Here is a 21,602-nt window from a genome sequence, read left to right on the forward strand (position 1 = left end):
TAATATATAAGTTTGTAGTTCAGAATTATGGTGTGTCATTTTGGACCAATATTCCCAGTATTTGAACAAAATTAAAACTATTAATAATAAATGGTGATGAAATATGCCTTTTATGATATCGGTAAATATATTAATCAATATATTCAAATTGATTTTAGATTTCCAAAAAATAATAAACTAAAATATACCATTTAGTTTTTTTTTTTCTGAAAAATATTCAAGACTTTATCCATCGTGTCAAATGAAGTTTAGTGCCTGATGTTAGGAATATATGATTGATTTTGGGTTTTGTATAGTTTTTATTGATGTTCAAATTGATTTTTTCTACAAATATAATAAACACTTTAAGTAAGTAGACCAATCATAAGTTTTTTAGTTTTAATAAAAATAAGACAAAAAGGAATTATAAGTGTGGCCTGTTTTGGAAACAGAAGTCATTTATTCTCCTTGTATCATCAAAACAACTGTAAGAATGTCATGGCACAAAAAAGAGGAATATAAGATCCCTAATAAATACTAATGTTACAAGAAAATTCCAGAAATTAATTATGTTTTTTCTATTTGAAAGATTACCATATGGTCCGGCAATGCAAGTTTTTAAATGCTAATAGAATGAAATATTCAGATACCAATATTTCCTCGCTTTTTCCAATATTAGTGAAGGTACCCAAGGGGTAGCATCCCTTTATAATCTCCTGTTCTATTTCATTGTATCAACTAAGGAGGATAGAGGAACATGGCAACAAAGAGCAAGGGTCGGCAAAAGATTGTTATGGCAAAAATGAGCAAGGAAAGTAATCTGAGGGTTACATTCTCCAAGAGGCGTTGTGGGTTATTCAAGAAAGCGAGTGAGCTCAGCACTCTATGTGGTGTAGAGATTGCAATCATCGTCTTCTCTCCAGGGAAAAAAGTTTTCTCATTTGGATATCCAAATGTTGAACAAATCCTCGACAAATTCCTCAATGCTCAGGACCCGAGTCCAATGAATTCAACCACCCTTCAACTTGTACAGGCTCTTCGCAGTGCAAGGGTTCGTCTACTCAACAAGGAACTCTCTGAGTTGCTTATATATTCGGAAGAGCAGAAGAAACAAGGGGAGGAGCTCATAAAATTGAGGAAGCAACGAGAAGAAATGTTCTGGTGGGAGGCTCTCGTTGATGATCTTCGATTTGAACAACTTGATATGTTGAAAACAAGTATGGAGGACCTCAAGAGAAGCATCGCAACACACGCTCAGAATCTTGTGATGATGGAACACCCACTAGCACTAAATGGGTGTAGCACCAGCACTGGACTTTCAATGACACCAAATGGATTTAATCTCGGGCACGGATGTGGACATCCAATTGTGTACCAAAATTAGGGAACCCAACCAAGGGTGTGAGGCATAAAGGAGCTAAATTATAAGAACATGTCGTAAGTGGTCTTTTGTTAAAACATTTTATATATGTTTGTACAATAAGAAAACCAAGCTATATATCATGCTTTTTGTCTTGGTTTGTGCTACTCATTTAATGATTTCTTTCTTCATATCATGATGAATAAAATATTTTAATGTTGTTTTCTCTATTTTGGTTTCATAATATCATTTAATTTATTCAGTTGCTAAAAGTTGTTAGTTCTTATACTCCTTATATATTAATATTTAGTATAAGTTTCACTTTACAGAATGTTAATTTCTTTATTATATATAGAAGAAGAGAAAAGAATGTGCGAGGGTTGGTAGAAATCTTGATCTTTGCGGGGCCACGTAGAAAACCATCTATGTACAATCTTTTGGATATAGATTGTTCATGGTCTCTTGATAGACCCTAGAGTAATATTCGAGTGATAAAACAGTTCAGATTTGTATATAGTCGAATAATTGAAAATCTTAAATGGCTTTAAATTATTTTTCCCGGAGCCAGGGGAGAACTTTGTTCTCTGTTTGAGAATGGAATTAGTAAATTTTACATATTAAGTTATTCACTACTGAAAGTTCCTTAGTCAGTGTGTGGGCCGCATCTCGTTAGTAATACAGGTGATTATCTCCAGAGTCAGAGTGAGAAAGTGTCCTATTTCGTCACAAACTATTAAGTCTGTTAGACTTATTTTTTTGAGTTTGGCATGGAATTCATCTAATGGCTAAAACCCTTCGACCATGAAACTCAAAACAAGTGAAATTTAAATGCACAAAGTTGGTGCCCCCAAATATGTCAACCAACAAAATAAGATATCTCATCTTTTGAGAGGAATAGATGCATATATTTGAAATTTCGCACATCCTTGATTTGTATCCTATATATATCTTTGTATATATTGTGTTCGTATAAAATCATAATTAAAATAGAAAACTAACATTAGTCAATTTGAGTCGGTCATTAATTTTTCCAACAACCTCCTCCCACCCTCTCTGCATTGCACATTACTGCAAACTTAAGATATGGATACCTTGCTTCTAGTGTGTTTTATAAAATACAATTTCTATAGTTATATTCAAAAAAACCATATATAAGCTACTACCCACTATAATAAAAAAATTTAGGTAAAGAAAGTATTATCTTCATAGTGTTTTAAATTGAGTGCATTTAAGTGGAAATTAGTTCAATGGAGCGAACGAACTTAAGGCAATCGAAGTAAGTTTCGTACTTTATTTTTATATATATACACAATTTGATAGTAAGTAATATTATATAATTTTTTGAATTAATCATACTTGTAGCCTTGGTGTAAGGGCTATGACAATTAACATATTTTGAGTAAAGTTATTTATTTTTATTTTTGAAATTCAGTTTTACTCCATGTGTGACCTCAACCATCACATCACATTTCACTCATGATCATTCATCCATATATATCATGTGGCACGAATTCATGGACCAACTCTTGTCTTCTCCCCGCTCCAAACAAATTACAGTCTTCAATTGCTCAATCTACAAATTCCTTATTGTTCTAACTATCTTAAAAGTACAATTGTGGGTATTATATATGTGTTTGGTGAAGTCCAATTAGGGATTTCTATTGAGTTTGAATGATGTGAGGGTTTAGTGCATAACAGAAGATTGTTTATCTTTTTCAAATGAGTTGACAAAAAATTAGAGTTGAAGATTGCTTAGTATTCTTATTTTTCAGCAATGAATCTGATATGTAGTTGGGAAATAAAGAAAAAGAAAATCAGTTCATCATTAAATAGTTCATCCTTTAAGCTTCATGCATGTGTTGTACCCATTTTAGGAACTAAAACAACTTTGACTTTTCTTATTGACCTTGATAGCAATTCAAAGATCGAAAGTTTGATCAACTCTCAAACACTCGACAACATAATTTATAGATTTTACTTCTTCCTCCCGACTATTTAATAAGAAAATCACTTACTTTCATTCTATATTGTTTCAAGCTATGTTTATATATTTCTTTTACATGTGCTTTATATATTCGTTGTGGTTCCAAGCCATTACTATATTGTTAAAACTATCCCATTAGAGTACCTTCCACTACATATGTGACACTCTTCACATTTGTCGGAACAACAAATCTCAACTTTCTTTTTGTAGAGAGTCGTATATTAAATGACCTTTTGCATGCTAGATAGAAGATATTTCTCATAGACCTCTAATGGTCAACGCCACATATATCTTTTACACATTTATCAATAATGGCCGGCAAGAGATGTGCTAAAATAGAAATTTTTCATATGTAGAAATGATACTTATTTGAAGACATGAGTGGATCTTGAAAATAAACTAGTGCATGGAACAAGGCCCTACACACCTAGATAGTCATACACAACACACATAACAAACCTTTAGACAACTTGATATCTCACACTGAAAAAGGTTATGTAAAAAATTATGTTATCAAATCTTCTCTCATATCATATAAATTGATGACTTTAGCACTGGACAATAACTGTGAAAATTAGTAATGGTGAGGAAAGGTGAGCAACTCTTGTACATAAAGAAAATAATACACTACAACATGTTTGATTTGGTTTAAGGGATTTTCCTATATCAAAAACAATAACCAAACTCTTTACATGTGATAGATTTGATTAAAGGAACCATTAACGATGGTTTAAAGCAGTACCGCTTTCCTTCTTGAGATTTTTATGGTTATATTCGAATCTCTAATTTGACGGATTTTTTGAACAATGCTATGAACAAGTATCCTACACTTGTTCAATATAGGTAACTTAAATAATTTAAATTAAATCATATCATGCCTTCTGATCATGCATCACACAAACTCAATGTTGCCTTACATTGTATTACACTACATGACACAAATCATCAAAGTAGTGGCACATTGTCACAAAATTCTTTATTCTACATAGAAAACTCAAGCAAACTCAAGGCAGGTTGCTAAAAAATTCTTTAACTACGTAGATAAGTCAAGAAAACACAAAGAATCATGTAGTGTCTTGTATCATGCATCAAACCATCTAACGACTTCAATAGATTTTCACAAATGAGGATCTTGAGAAAACTATGTGAGACAAGTTGTTTTCTTTTATATTCTACTTCACCATTTCATTTTTTCTTTGATAAAATAGAAAGGTTTTTAGATGTACTACATTCCCAAAAACCCTTTTACGCACATATTCATGAGATGGATCTGAGTAAAAGATATCTTGTAAAACTAACTAAAGTGGAGAGTATAGGAATAAATGTAAAACTGCAATAAAATTAATGACATCTAACAGAAATAAATAATAATATTATTATATTAGATAAATTATGTTGGCCACACCCTTGATACTATCTTAAAAGAAGTTTTCATGATTTTACACATAAAGTCATGTCATTAGTAGTTTTACCCATCCTTCTAACTTCTCAAAAAAAGAAAAGATAATAACCTCGTATCCGTAAAAATTATTAATATACATATCACAACCATATGATTCGAGACATTACAAATTTTCATGAGTAAGAATAGAATAAAATTTTGAACTAGCACAATTGGAAATTGTGTCCATCAATAAAATAATTACGAATAGATGAACATAACATGTGTACACTCTAATTAATTTGTTTTACATATATAAAAAAAATATCTATATTTTCAAAAAGGAAAAAAACCTTTATGATGACTAATTAATTAATTTCTCTTACCGGTAATAAAAAGTTACTTCACCAATACCTCACCATACAATGGGGTGGCAATATTGGAACCGACGCGACAACCCGATACGAATTCGACTTGTAAAATACGAATTCGAGTTGGAGTTTTTCGGGTTCAGGTCGAATTCGGGTTGACCCAAAATCAACCCTGAAAAAACGGGTCATTTTCGGGTTGAATTCGGGTTATCCGAAATTGACCCGAAATTAATATATAATATAAATATTATATACATTTAAATTATTTATATTATTTTTATAATGTTTATTAGTTAAATTTAATAAACAAAATTTATTTTAATAAAAATTAATTTATTTGAAATTAAATAATATTTATTTCTTATTTAAAAAATATAATAAATATTAATTTTCGGGTTCGGGTTACCCGCGGGTAATGCTGGTCGGGCTCGGGTTGTGTATTCTAATCCATTAAAATTTCGGGTCGGGTTTGGGTTGGGTAAAATTTTTGACCCGCGACTTTCAACCCGACTCCAAACCCGAAATTGTCAGCCTTACCATACATGTAGATTACTTTCTGAGCATAACTTTATAAAGAAAGTCCATTATTTGATATGTAGATTTTTAATTGTATTACAAAAAAAATCTCTAACAATAAAATCGTGCATGTTATAGAAATTAATTTTTTCAATATGTTAGATAAGTGTATTTGTGACACTAAAATTTACCATAGACCTTTAAGTACAATATTTTAAAAATAAACCCGAACACAAAAGAAGAAAAAATAAAAATTATTTCCACGAGATGAATGGAATATTCTTATGTAAGTTAAATATTTCAACAATTTTTAAAACTAAAAGTAATTTAATAAAATAATATATAAGTTTGTAGTTCAGAATTATGGTGTGTCATTTTGGACCAATATTCCCAGTATTTGAACAAAATTAAAACTATTAATAATAAATGGTGATGAAATATGCCTTTTATAATATCGGTAAATATATTAATCAATATATTCAAATTGATTTTAGATTTCCAAAAAATAATAAACTAAAATATACCATTTAGTTTTTTTTTCTGAAAAATATTCAAGACTTTATCCATCGTGTCAAATGAAGTTTAGTGCCTGATGTTAGGAATATATGATTGATTTTGGGTTTTGTATAGTTTTTATTGATGTTCAAATTGACTTTTTCTACAAATATAATAAACACTTTAAGTAAGTAGACCAATCATATGTTTTTTGGTTTTAATAAAAATAAGACAAAAAGGAATTATAAGTGTGGCCTGTTTTGGAAACAGAAGTCATTTATTCTCCTTGTATTATCAAAACAACTGTAAGAATGTCATGGCACAAAAAAGAGGAATATAAGATCCCTAATAAATACTAATGTTACAAGAAAATTCCAGAAATTAATTATGTTTTTTCTATTTGAAAGATTACCATATGGTCCGGCAATGCAAGTTTTTAAATGCTAATAGAATGAAATATTCAGATACCAATATTTTCTCGCTTTTTCCAATATTAGTGAAGGTACCCAAGGGGTAGCATCCCTTTATAATCTCCTGTTCTATTTCATTGTATCAACTAAGGAGGATAGAGGAACATGGCAACAAAGAGCAAGGGTCGCCAAAAGATTGTTATGGCAAAAATGAGCAAGGAAAGTAATCTGAGGGTTACATTCTCCAAGAGGCGTTGTGGGTTATTCAAGAAAGCGAGTGAGCTCAGCACTCTATGTGGTGTAGAGATTGCAATCATCGTCTTCTCTCCAGGGAAAAAAGTTTTCTCATTTGGATATCCAAATGTTGAACAAATCCTCGACAAATTCCTCAATGCTCAGGACCCGAGTCCAATGAATTCAACCACCCTTCAACTTGTACAGGCTCTTCGCAGTGCAAGGGTTCGTCTACTCAACAAGGAACTCTCTGAGTTGCTTATATATTCGGAAGAGCAGAAGAAACAAGGGGAGGAGCTCATAAAATTGAGGAAGCAACGAGAAGAAATGTTCTGGTGGGAGGCTCTCGTTGATGATCTTCGATTTGAACAACTTGATATGTTGAAAACAAGTATGGAGGACCTCAAGAGAAGCATCGCAACACACGCTCAGAATCTTGTGATGATGGAACACCCACTAGCACTAAATGGGTGTAGCACTAGCACTGGACTTTCAATGACACCAAATGGATTTAATCTCGGGCACGGATGTGGACATCCAATTGTGTACCAAAATTAGGGAACCCAACCAAGGGTGTGAGGCATAAAGGAGCTAAATTATAAGAACATGTCGTAAGTGGTCTTTTGTTAAAACATTTTATATATGTTTGTACAATAAGAAAACCAAGCTATATATCATGCCTTTTGTCTTGGTTTGTGCTACTCATTTAATGATTTCTTTCTTCATATCATGATGAATAAAATATTTTAATGTTGTTTTCTCTATTTTGGTTTCATAATATCATTTAATTTATTCAGTTGCTAAAAGTTGTTAGTTCTTATACTCCTTATATATTAATGTTTAGTATAAGTTTCACTTTATAGAATGTTAATTTCTTTATTATATATAGAAGAAGAGAAAAGAATGTGCGAGGGTTGGTAGAAATCTTGATCTTTGCGGGGCCACGTAGAAAACCATCTATGTACAATCTTTTGGATATAGATTGTTCATGGTCTCTTAATAGACCCTAGAGTAATATGCGAGTGATAAAACAGTTCAGATTTGTATATAGTCGAATAATTGAAAATCTTAAATGGATTTAAATTATTTTTCCCGGAGCCAGGGGAGAACTTTGTTCTCTGTTTGAGAATGGAATTAGTAAATTTTACATATTAAGTTATTCACTACTGAAAGTTCCTTAGTCAGTGTGTGGGCCGCATCTTGTTAGTAATACAGGTGATTATCTCCAGAGTCAGAGTGAGAAAGTGTCCTATTTCGTCACAAACTATTAAGTCTGTTAGACTTATTTTTTTGAGTTTGGCATGGAATTCATCTAATGGCTAAAACCCTTCGACCATGAAACTCAAAACAGGTGAAATTTAAATGCACAAAGTTGGTGCCCCCAAATATGTCAGCCAACAAAATAAGATATCTCATCTTTTGAGAGGAATAGATGCATATATTTGAAATTTCGCACATCCTTGATTTGTATCCTATATATATTTTTGTATATATTGTGTTCGTATAAAATCATAATTAAAATAGAAAACTAACATTAGTCAATTTGAGTCCCTCATTAATTTTTCCAACAACCTCCTCCCACTCTCTCTGCATTGCACATTAGTGCAAACTCTTATTGACCTTGATAGCAAACTCTTATTGACCTTGATAGCAATTCAAAGATCGAATATTTGATCGACTCTCAAACACTCGACAACATAATTTATAGATTTTACTTCTTCCTCCGGACTATTTAATAAGAAAATCACTTACTTTCATTCTATATTGTTTCAAGCTATGTTTATATATTTCCTTTACATGTACTTTATATATTCATTGTGGTTCCAAGCCATTACTATATTGTTAAACCTATCCCATTAGAGTACCTTCCACTACATATGTGAAACTCTTCACATTTGTCGCAACAACAAATCTCAACTTTCTTTTTGTAGAGAGTCGTATATTAAATGACCTTTTGCATGCTAGATAGAAGATATTTCTCATAGACCTCTAATCATCAACTCCACATATATCTTTTACACATTTATCAATAATGGCCGGCAAGAGATGTGCTATAATCGAAATTTTTCATATGTAGAAATGATACTTATTTGAAGACATGAGTGGATCTTGAAAATAAACTAGTGCATGGAACAAGGCCATACACACTTAGATAGTCATACACAACACACATAACAAACCTTAAGACAACTTGATATCTCACATTGTAAAAGGTTATGTGAAAAATTAGGTTATCAAATCTTCTCTCATATCATATAAATTGATGACTTTAGCACGAAACAATAACTCTGAATATTAGTAATGGTGAGGAAAGGTGAGCAACTCTTGTACATAAAGAAAATAATACACTACAACATGTTTGATTTGGTTTAAGGGATTTTCCTATATCAAAAACAATAACCAAACTCTTTACATGTGATAGATTTGATTAAAGGAACCATTAACGATGGTTTAAAGCAGTACCGCTTTCGTTCTTGAGATTTTTATAATTATATTCGAATCTCTAATTTGACGAATTTTTTGAACAATGCTTTGCACAAGTATCCTACACTTGTTCAATATAGGTAACTTAAATAATTTAAATTAAATCATATCATGCCTTCTGATCATGCATCACAGAAACTCAATGTTGCCTTACATTGTATTACACTACATGACATGAATCATCAAAGTAGTGCCACATTGTCACAAAATTCTTTATTATACATAGAAAACTCAAGAAAACTCAAGGCAGGTTGCCAAAAAATTCTTTAACTACGTAGATAAGTCAAGAAAACACAAAGAATCATGTAGTGTCTTGTATCATGCATCAAACCATCTAACGACTTCAATAGATTTTTACAACTGAGGATCTTGAGAAAACTATGTGAGACAAGTTGTTTTCTTTTATATTCTACTTCACCATCTAGTTCCTACCATTCACTCTTGTCACGTCTAGTTCATTTGGTAGGTTCCCCAGGCTTCCCATACTGTCAAAACAAATATCTTGTCTTGCTTATTGTTGGAATTATGATTCAAAATTGTAACCGAAATATTAATTAGTTAATTTTGTTTTAATGTTGATTGATTGGAGAAATATTTGTAATTGATTAGGCTATATGAGTGGCACTAATCATGCTTTTTTGTTTGATGTTAGCTCTATATAAAGAGCCTTTTGATTAATGAGAATATAAGCTTCCATGTTTCTCCTATAAGCTTCCACCTAATATATTATATCTATATCCCTCTTGTATCTTAAAAATCCAACAAATGGTATCAGAGCTTTAATGATCTTAAGGGATATCTGTCAATGTGAGTTCATGACTCCCGCCATGAGAAGTTCAAGTTGGTGGAGGATTGAATCTGAGAGGGAGATGCAACCTCTTGGATACAATCCAACACTAAATGAAATAAAGGATTTTGAAGACGAGTCAACCAAATCTCCCGAGAAAGAACATGAAGGGGGTCAAGAGGATCAAATAACAAGAGGCACCAAGATGAGTGTCATAATGATAAGAAAAATGTTTGTGGAGAGAAGTGCTCCACGTTTGTGGTGAGAAGTGCACCACGATTGTGGAGAGAAGTGCTTCACGTTTGTGGTGAGAAGTGCACCACGTTTGTGAAGAGAAGTGCTTCACAGTTGTGGAGAGAAGTGCTCCACGTTTGTGGTGAGAAGTGCACCACGTTTGTGAAGAAAAGTGCTTCACGGTTGTGGAGAGAAGTGCTCCATGCTTGGTGATGATGAGAAGTACATCGTCATTTTCAAATTCCGAATAGAAATTACAATTTCGAATCAAGAGGGAGTGTTGGATTTATGATTCAAAATTGTAACCGAAATATTAATTAGTTAATTTTGTTTTAATGTTGATTGATTGGAGAAATATTTGTAATTGATTAGGCTATATGAGTGGCAATAATCATGCTTATTTGTTTGATGTTAGCTCTATATAAAGAGCCTTTTGATTAATGAGAATATAAGCTTCCATGTTTCTCCTATAAGCTTCCACCTAATATATTATATCTATATCCTTCTTGTATCTATTAATTTCTGATTAATAGCATGTATCTTCATCTCTTGTATATCTGCTTTCTTGTTTCATCCTACGCTGCAGCCCGGTCTGTTATCCTGCATAGTAGATCGACGTAAGGTCAATGTACTAATCCGTTGCACAATTTGTTCTCTTCCAGTCTGGGGTTTCAGATGGCGAATGTCGAAGATCCTCCGGGTGAGTCTCGATGTGTATAAGTTGTTTAATATGTACAGATGATGTCCTTTATTGTTGTCAAGAGTTCTTCTTATCGTTGTTGATAAATCCTTCACGTTTGTAAATGATGTGCATGTGTTCAGGTTGTAGCTTATATGTTTGGATTCATGTTTGACTGAAATGTATTGCCTGTAAAGCTAATGCCTTTATGTGTCAATATTGTAGTTTCAGAGGTGCCACACATGGATTCTTCCGACTCTAAAAAATTTAGAAAATGATGTAGGATCTTTAGTATCCAAGACTTCGAAGAGTTGTAGTCCGAATAAAGATGCAGAAGATCCCATCGGAAATGTGAAAATTCACAGGCTACATGTTACGTTGCACACGATGGTGTGAAGTACTGGACTCCTATATGCGAGGAGTTTAAGAAACCTCAGCTAAATCAATACTTTATTACATTGGAGGACGCTTTTAAATTTTACAGGGATTATAGGCTTATTTGTGGTTTGATGTCTGTAAATATACAAAGAAGACATTTAGCAAAAAAAAAATTTACAAAGAAGACTGACAACGGTGGCAATATGTATGCCAAGTATTTAATATGTAATCACGGTGCTTCTCCATTGCCTAATAAGTTGTACGATGCTGATGGTAATGTAGTTCAAGGACCACGCAGGAAGACATCCTATAAGCGTTGTAAATGTCCTGCTCAGATTGTTCCTTGCTTCTTTCTGAGACAGCTTATCTGAAGCAAGATTAGTACTACTTTTTCTGTTCTCCTCGTCCTCCAAGTCTACAGACACTGGTTCTTTTTTCTTCCAACTAAACACCCAAGGGCTTTCTATTAGTCGGTTGCTCCGTCGTCGTCTAGCAACAATTCCAAACATTCAGCAATACATCACAATAGATTCCCTCGTGTGACATAATATTTCTCAATAACTAGAGAATGCATTACTAAAAGAACAAACATTTACAATCAGCTAACAAATTAGGACAAAATTCAATACCAACAAAAGCCCCACTGACATTCATACATGCCGCATAATATATTAAATGTTTGGCTTGTTATGCACAACCTCAAACTCCACCATAACACTACTACTATTTCATACTAAATCTGCACAGCTTCAATTACAGACATAAATATTACCAAGAAGACAAAACATTAAATGAAATGCATATTGTTAAATAAATATATAGATCACTTCATGGTACATACTTTTTGCTAGACAAATTAAGAACCAAACCATTCTAAAATGTACAACACCAAACAAGGCACCCTATCTGTTCTACGTAAGTGTTGCAGTTTCACATCTTAACAATTGAATATACTACTAGAAACACGCCACTCAAGCATGTATGAAAACAATCTAGAGCAGAACATATTCTAATACTCCACTACTAAAAAAAGTGGATTAGACATCGCAGTTTAGACATCGGTTGCAAATTACCATGATGTTAAAATATCTCTTTGACATCGGCTGCACACTAACCGATGTCTTTTATTAATCTATGCATCGGTTATTACTTTAACCAATGTCTAAGACGTGTTTAAAATTTTTAAGCGCGCGGTCCTCCCATTCTCCTTTAATCTATGCATCGGTTATTGTAAAACTGCAATAAAATTAATGATTTCTAACACAAATAAATAATAATATTATTATATTAGATAAATTATGTTGCCCACACCCTTGATACTATCTTAAAAGAAGTTTTTATGATTTTACACATAAAGTCATGTCATTAGTAGTTTTACCCATCCTTCTAACTTCTCAAAAATAAAGAAGATAATAACCTCGTATCCGTAAAAATTATTAATATACATATCACAACCATATGATTCGAGACATTTCAAATTTTCATGAGTAAGGATAGAATAAATTTTTGAACTAGCACAATTGGAAATTGTGTCCATCAATAAAATAATTACGAATAGATGAACATAACATGTGTACACTCTAATTAATTTGTTTTACATATATAAAAAACTAGCTATCTATATTTTCAAAAAGGAAAAAAACCTTTATGATGGCTAATTAATTAATTTCTCTTACCGGTTCTAAATAGTTACTTCACCAATGCCTCACCATACAATGGGGTGGCAATATTGGAACCGACCCGACAACCTGACACGAATTCGACTCGTAAAATACGAATTCGAGTAGGAGTTTTTCGCGTTCAGGTCGAATTCGGGTTGACCCAAAATCAACCTTGAAAAAACGGGTCATTTTCGAGTTGAATTCGGATTATCCGAAATTGACCAGAAATTAATATATAATATAAATATTATATACATTTATATTATTTATATTATTTTCATAATGTTTATTAGTTAAATTTAATAAAAAAAATTATTTTAATAAAAATTAATTTATTTGAAGTTAAATAATATTTATTTCTTATTTAAAAAATATATTTATTAATAAATATTAATTTTCGGATCGGGTTCGGGTTACCCGCGGTAATGCGGGTCGGGCTCGGGTTAGGTATTCTAATCCATTAAAATTTCGGGTCGGGTTTGGGTTGGGTAAAATTTTTGACCCGCGACTTTCAACCCGACTCCAAACCCGAAATTGTCAGCCTTACCATACATGTAGATTACTTTCTGAGCATAACTTTATAAATAAAGTCCATTATTTGATATGTAGATTTTTAATTGTATTACAAAAAAAATCTCAAACAATAAAATCGTGCATGTTATAGAAAATAATTTTTTCACTATGTTAGATAAGTGTATTTGTGACACTAAAATTTATCATGGACCTTTAAGTATAATATTTTAAAAATAAACCCGAACACAAAAGAAGAAAAAATAAAAATTATTTCCACGAGATGAATAGAATATTCTTATGTAAGTTAAATATTTCAACAATTTTTAAAACTAAAAGTAATTTAATAAAATAATATATAAGTTTGTAGTTCAGAATTATGGTGTGTCATTTTGGACCAATATTCCCGGTACTTGAACAAAATTAAAACTATTAATAATAAATGGTGATGAAATATGCCTTTTATAATATCGGTAAATATATTAATCAATATATTCAAATTGATTTTAGATTTGCAAAAAAATAATAAACTAAAATATACCATTTAGTTTTTTTTCTGAAAAATATTCAAGACTTTACCCATCGTGTCAAACGAAGTTTAGTGCCTGATGTTAGGAATATATGATAGATTTTGGGTTTTGTATAGTTTTTATTGATGTTGAAATTGATTTTTTCTACAAATATAATAAACATTTTAAGTAAGTAGACCAATCATATGTTTTTTAGTTTTAATAAAAATATGACAAAAAGGAATTATAAGTGTGGCCTGTTTTGGAAGCAGAAGTCATTTATTCTCCTTGTATTATCAAAACAAATGTAAGAATGTCATGGCACAAAAAAGAGGAATATAAGATCCCTAATAAATACTAATGTTACAAGAAAAATTAATTATGTTTTTTCCATTTGAAAGATTACCATATGGTCTGGCAATGCAAGTTTTTAAATGCTAATAGAATGAAATATTCAGATACCAATATTTCCTCGCTTTTTCCAATAGTGAAGGTACCCAAGGGGTATAATCTCCTGTTGTGTTTCATTGTATCAACTAAGGAGGATAGAGGAACATGGCAACAAAGAGCAAGGGTCGCCAAAAGATTGTTATGGCAAAAATGAGCAAGGAAAGTAATCTGAGGGTTACATTCTCCAAGAGGCGTTGTGGGTTATTCAAGAAAGCGAGTGAGCTTAGCACCCTATGTGGTGTAGAGATTGCAATCATCGTCTTCTCTCCAGGGAAAAAAGTTTTCTCAGTTGGATATCCAAATGTTGAACAAATCCTCGACAAATTCCTCAATGCTCAGGACTCGAGTCCAATGAATTCAACCACCCTTCAACTTGGACAGGCTCTTCGCAGTCAAAGGGTTCGTCTACTAAACAAGGAACTCTCTGAGTTGCTTATATATTCGGTAGAGCAGAAGAAACAAGGGGAGGAGCTCATAAAATTGAGGAAGCAACGAGAAGAAATGTTCTGGTGGGAGGCTCTCGTTGATGATCTTCGATTTGAACAACTTGATATGTTGAAAACAAGTATGGAGGACCTCAAGAGAAGCATCGCAACACACGCTCAGAATCTTGTGATGATGGAACACCCACTAGCACTAAATGGGTGTAGCACCAGCACTGGACTTTCAATGACACCAAATGGATTTAATCTCGGGCACGGATGTGGACATCCAATTGTGCACCAAAATTAGGGAACCCAACCAAGGGTGTGAGGCATAAAGGAGCTAAATTATAAGAACATGTCGTAAGTGGTCTTTTGTTAAAACATTTTATATATGTTTGTACAATAAGAAAACCAAGCTATATATCATGCCTTTTGTCTTGGTTTGTGCTACTCATTTAATGATTTCTTTCTTCATATCATGATGAATAAAATATTTTAATGTTGTTTTCTCTATTTTGGTTTCATAATATCATTTAATTTATTTAGTTGCTAAAAGTTGTTAGTTCTTATACTCCTTATATATTAATGTTTAGTATAAGTTTCACTTTATAGAATGTTAATTTCTTTATTATATATAGAAGAAGAGAAAAGAATGTGCGAGGGTTGGTAGAAATCTTGATCTTTGCGGGGCCACGTAGAAAACCATCTATGTACAATCTTTTGGATATAGATTGTTCATGGTCTCTTGATAGACCCTAGAGTAATATTCGAGTGATAAAACAGTTCAGATTTGTATATAGTCGAATAATTGAAAATCTTAAATGGCTTTAAATTATTTTTCCCGGAGCCAGGGGAGAACATTGTTCTCTGTTTGAGAATGGAATTAGTAAATTTTACATATTAAGTTATTCACTACTTAAAGTTCCTTAGTCAGTGTGTGGGCCGCATCTCGTTAGTAATACAGGTGATTATCTCCAGAGTCAGAGTGAGAAAGTGTCCTATTTCGTCACAAACTATTAAGTCTGTTAGACTTATTTTTTTGAGTTTGGCATGGAATTCATCTAATGGCTAAAACCCTTCGACCATGAAACTCAAAACAGGTGAAATTTAAATGCACAAAGTTGGTGCCCCCAAATATGTCAGCCAACAAAATAAGATATCTCATCTTTTGAGAGGAATAGATGCATATATTTGAAATTTCGCACATCCTTGATTTGTATCCTATATATATTTTTGTATATATTGTGTTCGTATAAAATCATAATTAAAATAGAAAACTAACATTAGTCAATTTGAGTCCCTCATTAATTTTTCCAACAACCTCCTCCCACTCTCTCTGCATTGCACATTAGTGCAAACTCTTATTGACCTTGATAGCAAACTCTTATTGACCTTGATAGCAATTCAAAGATCGAATATTTGATCGACTCTCAAACACTCGACAACATAATTTATAGATTTTACTTCTTCCTCCGGACTATTTAATAAGAAAATCACTTACTTTCATTCTATATTGTTTCAAGCTATGTTTATATATTTCCTTTACATGTACTTTATATATTCGTTGTGGTTCCAAGCCATTACTATATTGTTAAACCTATCCCATTAGAGTACCTTCCACTACATATGTGAAACTCTTCACATTTGTCGCAACAACAAATCTCAACTTTCTTTTTGTAGAGAGTTGTATATTAAATGACCTTTTGCATGCTAGATAGAAGATATTTCTCATAGACCTCTAATCATCAACTCCACATATATCTTTTACACATTTATCAATAATGGCCGGCAAGAGATGTGCTATAATCAAAATTTTTCATATGTAGAAATGATACTTATTTGAAGACATGAGTGGATCTTGAAAATAAACTAGTGCATGGAACAATGCCATACACACCTAGATAGTCATACACAATACACATAACAAACCTTTAGACAACTTGATATCTCACATTGTAAAAGGTTATGTGAAAAATTAGGTTATCAAATCTTCTCTCATATCATATAAATTGATGACTTTAGCACCAAACAATAACTCTGAATATTAGTAATGGTGAGGAAAGGTGAGCAACTCTTGTACATAAAGAAAATAATACACTACAACATGTTTGATTTGGTTTAAGGGATTTTCCTATATCAAAAACAATAACCAAACTCTTTACATGTGATAGATTTGATTAAAGGAACCATTAACGATGGTTTAAAGCAGTACCGCTTTCGTTCTTGAGATTTTTATAATTATATTCGAATCTCTAATTTGACGGATTTTTTGAACAATGCTTTGCACAAGTATCCTACACTTGTTCAATATAGGTAACTTAAATAATTTAAATTAAATCATATCATGCCTTCTGATCATGCATCACAGAAACTCAATGTTGCCTTACATTGTATTACACTACATGACATGAATCATCAAAGTAGTGCCACATTATCACAAAATTCTTTATTATACATAGAAAACTCAAGAAAACTCAAGGCAGGTTGCCAAAAAATTCTTTAACTACGTAGATAAGTCAAGAAAACACAAAGAATCATGTAGTGTCTTGTATCATGCATCAAATCATCTAACGACTTCAATAGATTTTTACAACTGAGGATCTTGAGAAAACTATGTGAGACAAGTTGTTTTCTTTTATATTCTACTTCACCATCTAGTTCCTACCATTCACTCTTGTCACGTCTAGTTCATTTGGTAGGTTCCCCAGGCTTCCCATACTGTCAAAACAAATATCTTGTCTTGCTTATTGTTGGAATTATGATTCAAAATTGTCACCGAAATATTAATTAGTTAATTTTGTTTTAATGTTGATTGATTGGAGAAATATTTGTAATTGATTAGGCTATATGAGTGGCACTAATCATGCTTTTTTGTTTGATGTTAGCTCTATATAAAGAGCCTTTTGATTAATGAGAATATAAGCTTCCATGTTTCTCCTATAAGCTTCCACCTAATATATTATATCTATATCCCTCTTGTATCTTAAAAATCCAACAAATGGTATCAGAGCTTTAATGATCTTAAGGGATATCTGTCAATGTGAGTTCATGACTCCCGCCATGAGAAGTTCAAGTTGGTGGAGGATTGAATCTGAGAGGGAGATGCAACCTCTTGGATACAATCCAACACTAAATGAAATAAGGGATTTTGAAGACGAGTCAACCAAATCTCCCGAGAAAGAACATGAAGGGGGTCAAGAGGATCGAATAACAAGAGGCACCAAGATGAATGTCATAATGATAAGAAAAATGTTTGTGGAGAGAAGTGCTCCACGTTTGTGGTGAGAAGTGCACCACGATTGTGGAGAGAAGTACTTCACGTTTGTGGTGAGAAGTGCACCACGTTTGTGAAGAGAAGTGCTTCACAGTTGTGGAGAGAAGTGCTCCACGTTTGTGGTGAGAAGTGCACCACGTTTGTGAAGAAAAGTGCTTCACGGTTGTGGAGAGAAGTGCTCCATGCTTGGTGATGATGAGAAGTACATCGTCATTTTCAAATTCCGAATAGAAATTACAATTTCGAATCAAGAGGGAGTGTCGGATTTATGATTCAAAATTGTAACCGAAATATTAATTAGCTAATTTTTTTTTAATGTTGATTGATTGGAGAAATATTTGTAATTGATTAGGCTATATGAGTGGCAATAATCATGCTTATTTGTTTGATGTTAGCTCTATATAAAGAGCCTTTTGATTAATGAGAATATAAGCTTCCATGTTTCTCCTATAAGCTTCCACCTAATATATTATATCTATATCCTTCTTGTATCTATTAATTTCTGATTAATAGCATGTATCTTCATCTCTTGTATATCTGCTTTCTTGTTTCATCCTACGCTGCAGCCCGGTCTGTTATCCTGCATAGTAGATCGACGTAAGGTCAATGTACTAATCCGTTGCACAATTTGTTCTCTTCCAGTCTGGGGTTTCAGATGGCGAATGTCGAAGATCGTCCGGGTGAGTCTCGATGTGTATAAGTTGTTTAATATGTACAGATGATGTCCTTTATTGTTGTCAAGAGTTCTTCTTATCGTTGTTTATAAATCCTTCACGTTTGTAAATGATGTGCATGTGTTCAGGTTGTAGCTTATATGTTTGGATTCATGTTTGGCTGAAATGTATTGCCTGTAAAGCTAATGCCTTTATGTGTCAATATTGTAGTTTCAGAGGTGCCACACATGGATTCTCCCGACTCTAAAAAATTTAGAAAATGATGTAGGATCTTTAGTATCCAAGACTTCGAAGAGTTGTAGTCCGAATAAAGATGCAGAAGATCCCATCGAAAATGTGAAAATTCACAGGCTACATGTTACGTTGCACACGATGGTGTGAAGTACTGGACTCCTATATGCGAGGAGTTTAAGAAACCTCAGCTAAATCAATACTTTATTACATTGGAGGACGCTTTTAAATTTTACAGGGATTATAGGCTTATTTGTGGTTTGATGTCTGTAAATATACAAAGAAGACATTTAGCAAAAAAAAAATTTACAAAGAAGACTGACAACGGTGGCAATATGTATGCCAAGTATTTAATATGTAATCACGGTGCTTCTCCATTGCCTAATAAGTTGTACGATGCTGATGGTAATGTAGTTCAAGGACCCCGCAGGAAGACATCCTATAAGCGTTGTAAATGTCCTGCTCAGATTGTTCCTTGCTTCTTTCTGAGACAGCTTATCTGAAGCAAGATTAGTACTACTTTTTCTGTTCTCCTCGTCCTCCAAGTCTACAGACACTGGTTCTTTTTTCTTCCAACTAAACACCCAAGGGCTTTCTATTAGTCGGTTGCTCCGTCGTCGTCTAGCAACAATTCCAAACATTCAGCAATACATCACAATAGATTCCCTCGTGTGACATAATATTTCTCAATAACTAGAGAATGCATTACTAAAAGAACAAACATTTACAATCAGCTAACAAATTAGGACAAAATTCAATACCAACAAAAGCCCCACTGACATTCATACATGCCGTATAATATTTTAAATGTTTGGCTTGTTATGCACAACCTCAAACTCCACCATAACACTACTACTATTTCATACTAAATCTGCACAGCTTCAATTACAGACATAAATATTACCAAGAAGACAAAACATTAAATGAAATGCATATTGTTAAATAAATATATAGATCACTTCATGGTACATACTTTTTGCTAGACAAATTAAGAACCAAACCATTCTAAAATGTACAACACCAAACAAGGCACCCTATCTGTTCTACGTAAGTGTTGCAGTTTCACATCTTAACAATTGAATATACTATTAGAAACACGCCACTCAAGCATGTATGAAAACAATCTAGAGCAGAACATATTCTAATACTCCACTACTAGAAAAAGTGGATTAGACATCGCAGTTTAAACATCGGTTGCAAATTACCATGATGTTAAAATATCTCTTTGACATCGGCTGCACACTAACCGATGTCTTTTATTAATCTATGCATCGGTTATTCCTTTAACCAATGTCTAGTGTTTAAAATTTTTAAGCCCGCGGTCCTCCCATTCTCCTTTAATCTATGCATCGGTTATTGTAAAACTGCAATAAAATTAATGATTTCTAACACAAATAAATAATAATATTATTATATTAGATAAATTATGTTGCCCACACCCTTGATACTATCTTAAAAGAAGTTTTTATGATTTTACACATAAAGTCATGTCATTAGTAGTTTTACCCATCCTTCTAACTTCTCAAAAATAAAGAAGATAATAACCTAGTATCCGTAAAAATTATTAATATACATATCACAACCATATGATTCGAGACATTTCAAATTTTCATGAGTAAGGATAGAATAAATTTTTGAACTAGCACAATTGGAAATTGTGTCCATCAATAAAATAATTACGAATAGATGAACATAACATGTGTACACTCTAATTAATTTGTTTTACATATATAAAAAACTAGCTATCTATATTTTCAAAAAGGAAAAAAACCTTTATGATGGCTAATTAATTAATTTCTCTTACCGGTTCTAAATAGTTACTTCACCAATGCCTCACCATACAATGAGGTGGCAATATTGGAACCGACCCGACAACCCGACACGAATTCGACTCGTAAAATACGAATTCGAGTTGGAGTTTTTCGCGTTCAGGTCGAATTCGGGTTGACCCAAAATCAACCTTGAAAAAACGGGTCATTTTCGAGTTGAATTCGGATTATCCTGAAATTGACCAGAAATTAATATATAATATAAATATTATATACATTTATATTATTTATATTATTTTTATAATGTTTATTAGTTAAATTTAATAAAAAAAAATTATTTTAATAAAAATTAATTTATTTGAAGTTAAATAATATTTATTTCTTATTTAAAAAATATATTTATTAATAAATATTAATTTTCGGATCGGGTTCGGGTTACCCGCGGTAATGCAGGTCGGGCTCGGGTTAGGTATTCTAATCCATTAAAATTTCGGGTCGGGTTTGGGTTGGGTAAAATTTTTGACCCGCGACTTTCAACCCGACTCCAAACCCGAAATTGTCAGCCTTACCATACATGTAGATTACTTTCTGAGCATAACTTTATAAATAAAGTCCATTATTTGATATGTAGATTTTTAATTGTATTACAAAAAAAATCTCTAACAATAAAATCGTGCATGTTATAGAAAATAAATTTTTCACTATGTTAGATAAGTGTATTTGTGACACTAAAATTTATCATGGACCTTTAAGTATAATATTTTAAAAATAAACCCGAACACAAAAGAAGAAAAAATAAAAATTATT

The 21,602-nt window shown here is 32.4% G+C and overlaps 3 protein-coding genes across 3 annotated transcripts; all 3 read left to right on the forward strand.

Moving 5' to 3' along the window:
- Positions 1-736: 736 nt before the first annotated feature.
- Positions 737-1,363, forward strand: LOC108198141 (agamous-like MADS-box protein AGL62). Its single transcript, XM_017365910.2, has one exon. It carries the CDS (start codon positions 737-739, stop codon positions 1,361-1,363), a length of 627 nt encoding a protein of 208 aa, XP_017221399.2.
- A 5,298-nt stretch (positions 1,364-6,661) lies between these two features.
- LOC108198142 (agamous-like MADS-box protein AGL62) lies at positions 6,662-7,288 on the forward strand. Its single transcript, XM_017365911.2, has one exon. It carries the CDS (start codon positions 6,662-6,664, stop codon positions 7,286-7,288), a length of 627 nt encoding a protein of 208 aa, XP_017221400.2.
- A 7,239-nt stretch (positions 7,289-14,527) lies between these two features.
- On the forward strand, positions 14,528-15,154 carry LOC108204055 (agamous-like MADS-box protein AGL62). Its single transcript, XM_017373342.2, has one exon. The coding sequence runs from the start codon at positions 14,528-14,530 to the stop codon at positions 15,152-15,154; it is 627 nt and encodes a 208-aa protein (XP_017228831.2).
- The last annotated feature ends 6,448 nt before the right edge of the window (positions 15,155-21,602 follow it).

Source organism: Daucus carota, chromosome 8 (genome assembly GCF_001625215.2).
Source record: "Daucus carota subsp. sativus chromosome 8, DH1 v3.0, whole genome shotgun sequence".
Classification (NCBI taxonomy): domain Eukaryota; kingdom Viridiplantae; phylum Streptophyta; class Magnoliopsida; order Apiales; family Apiaceae; genus Daucus; species Daucus carota.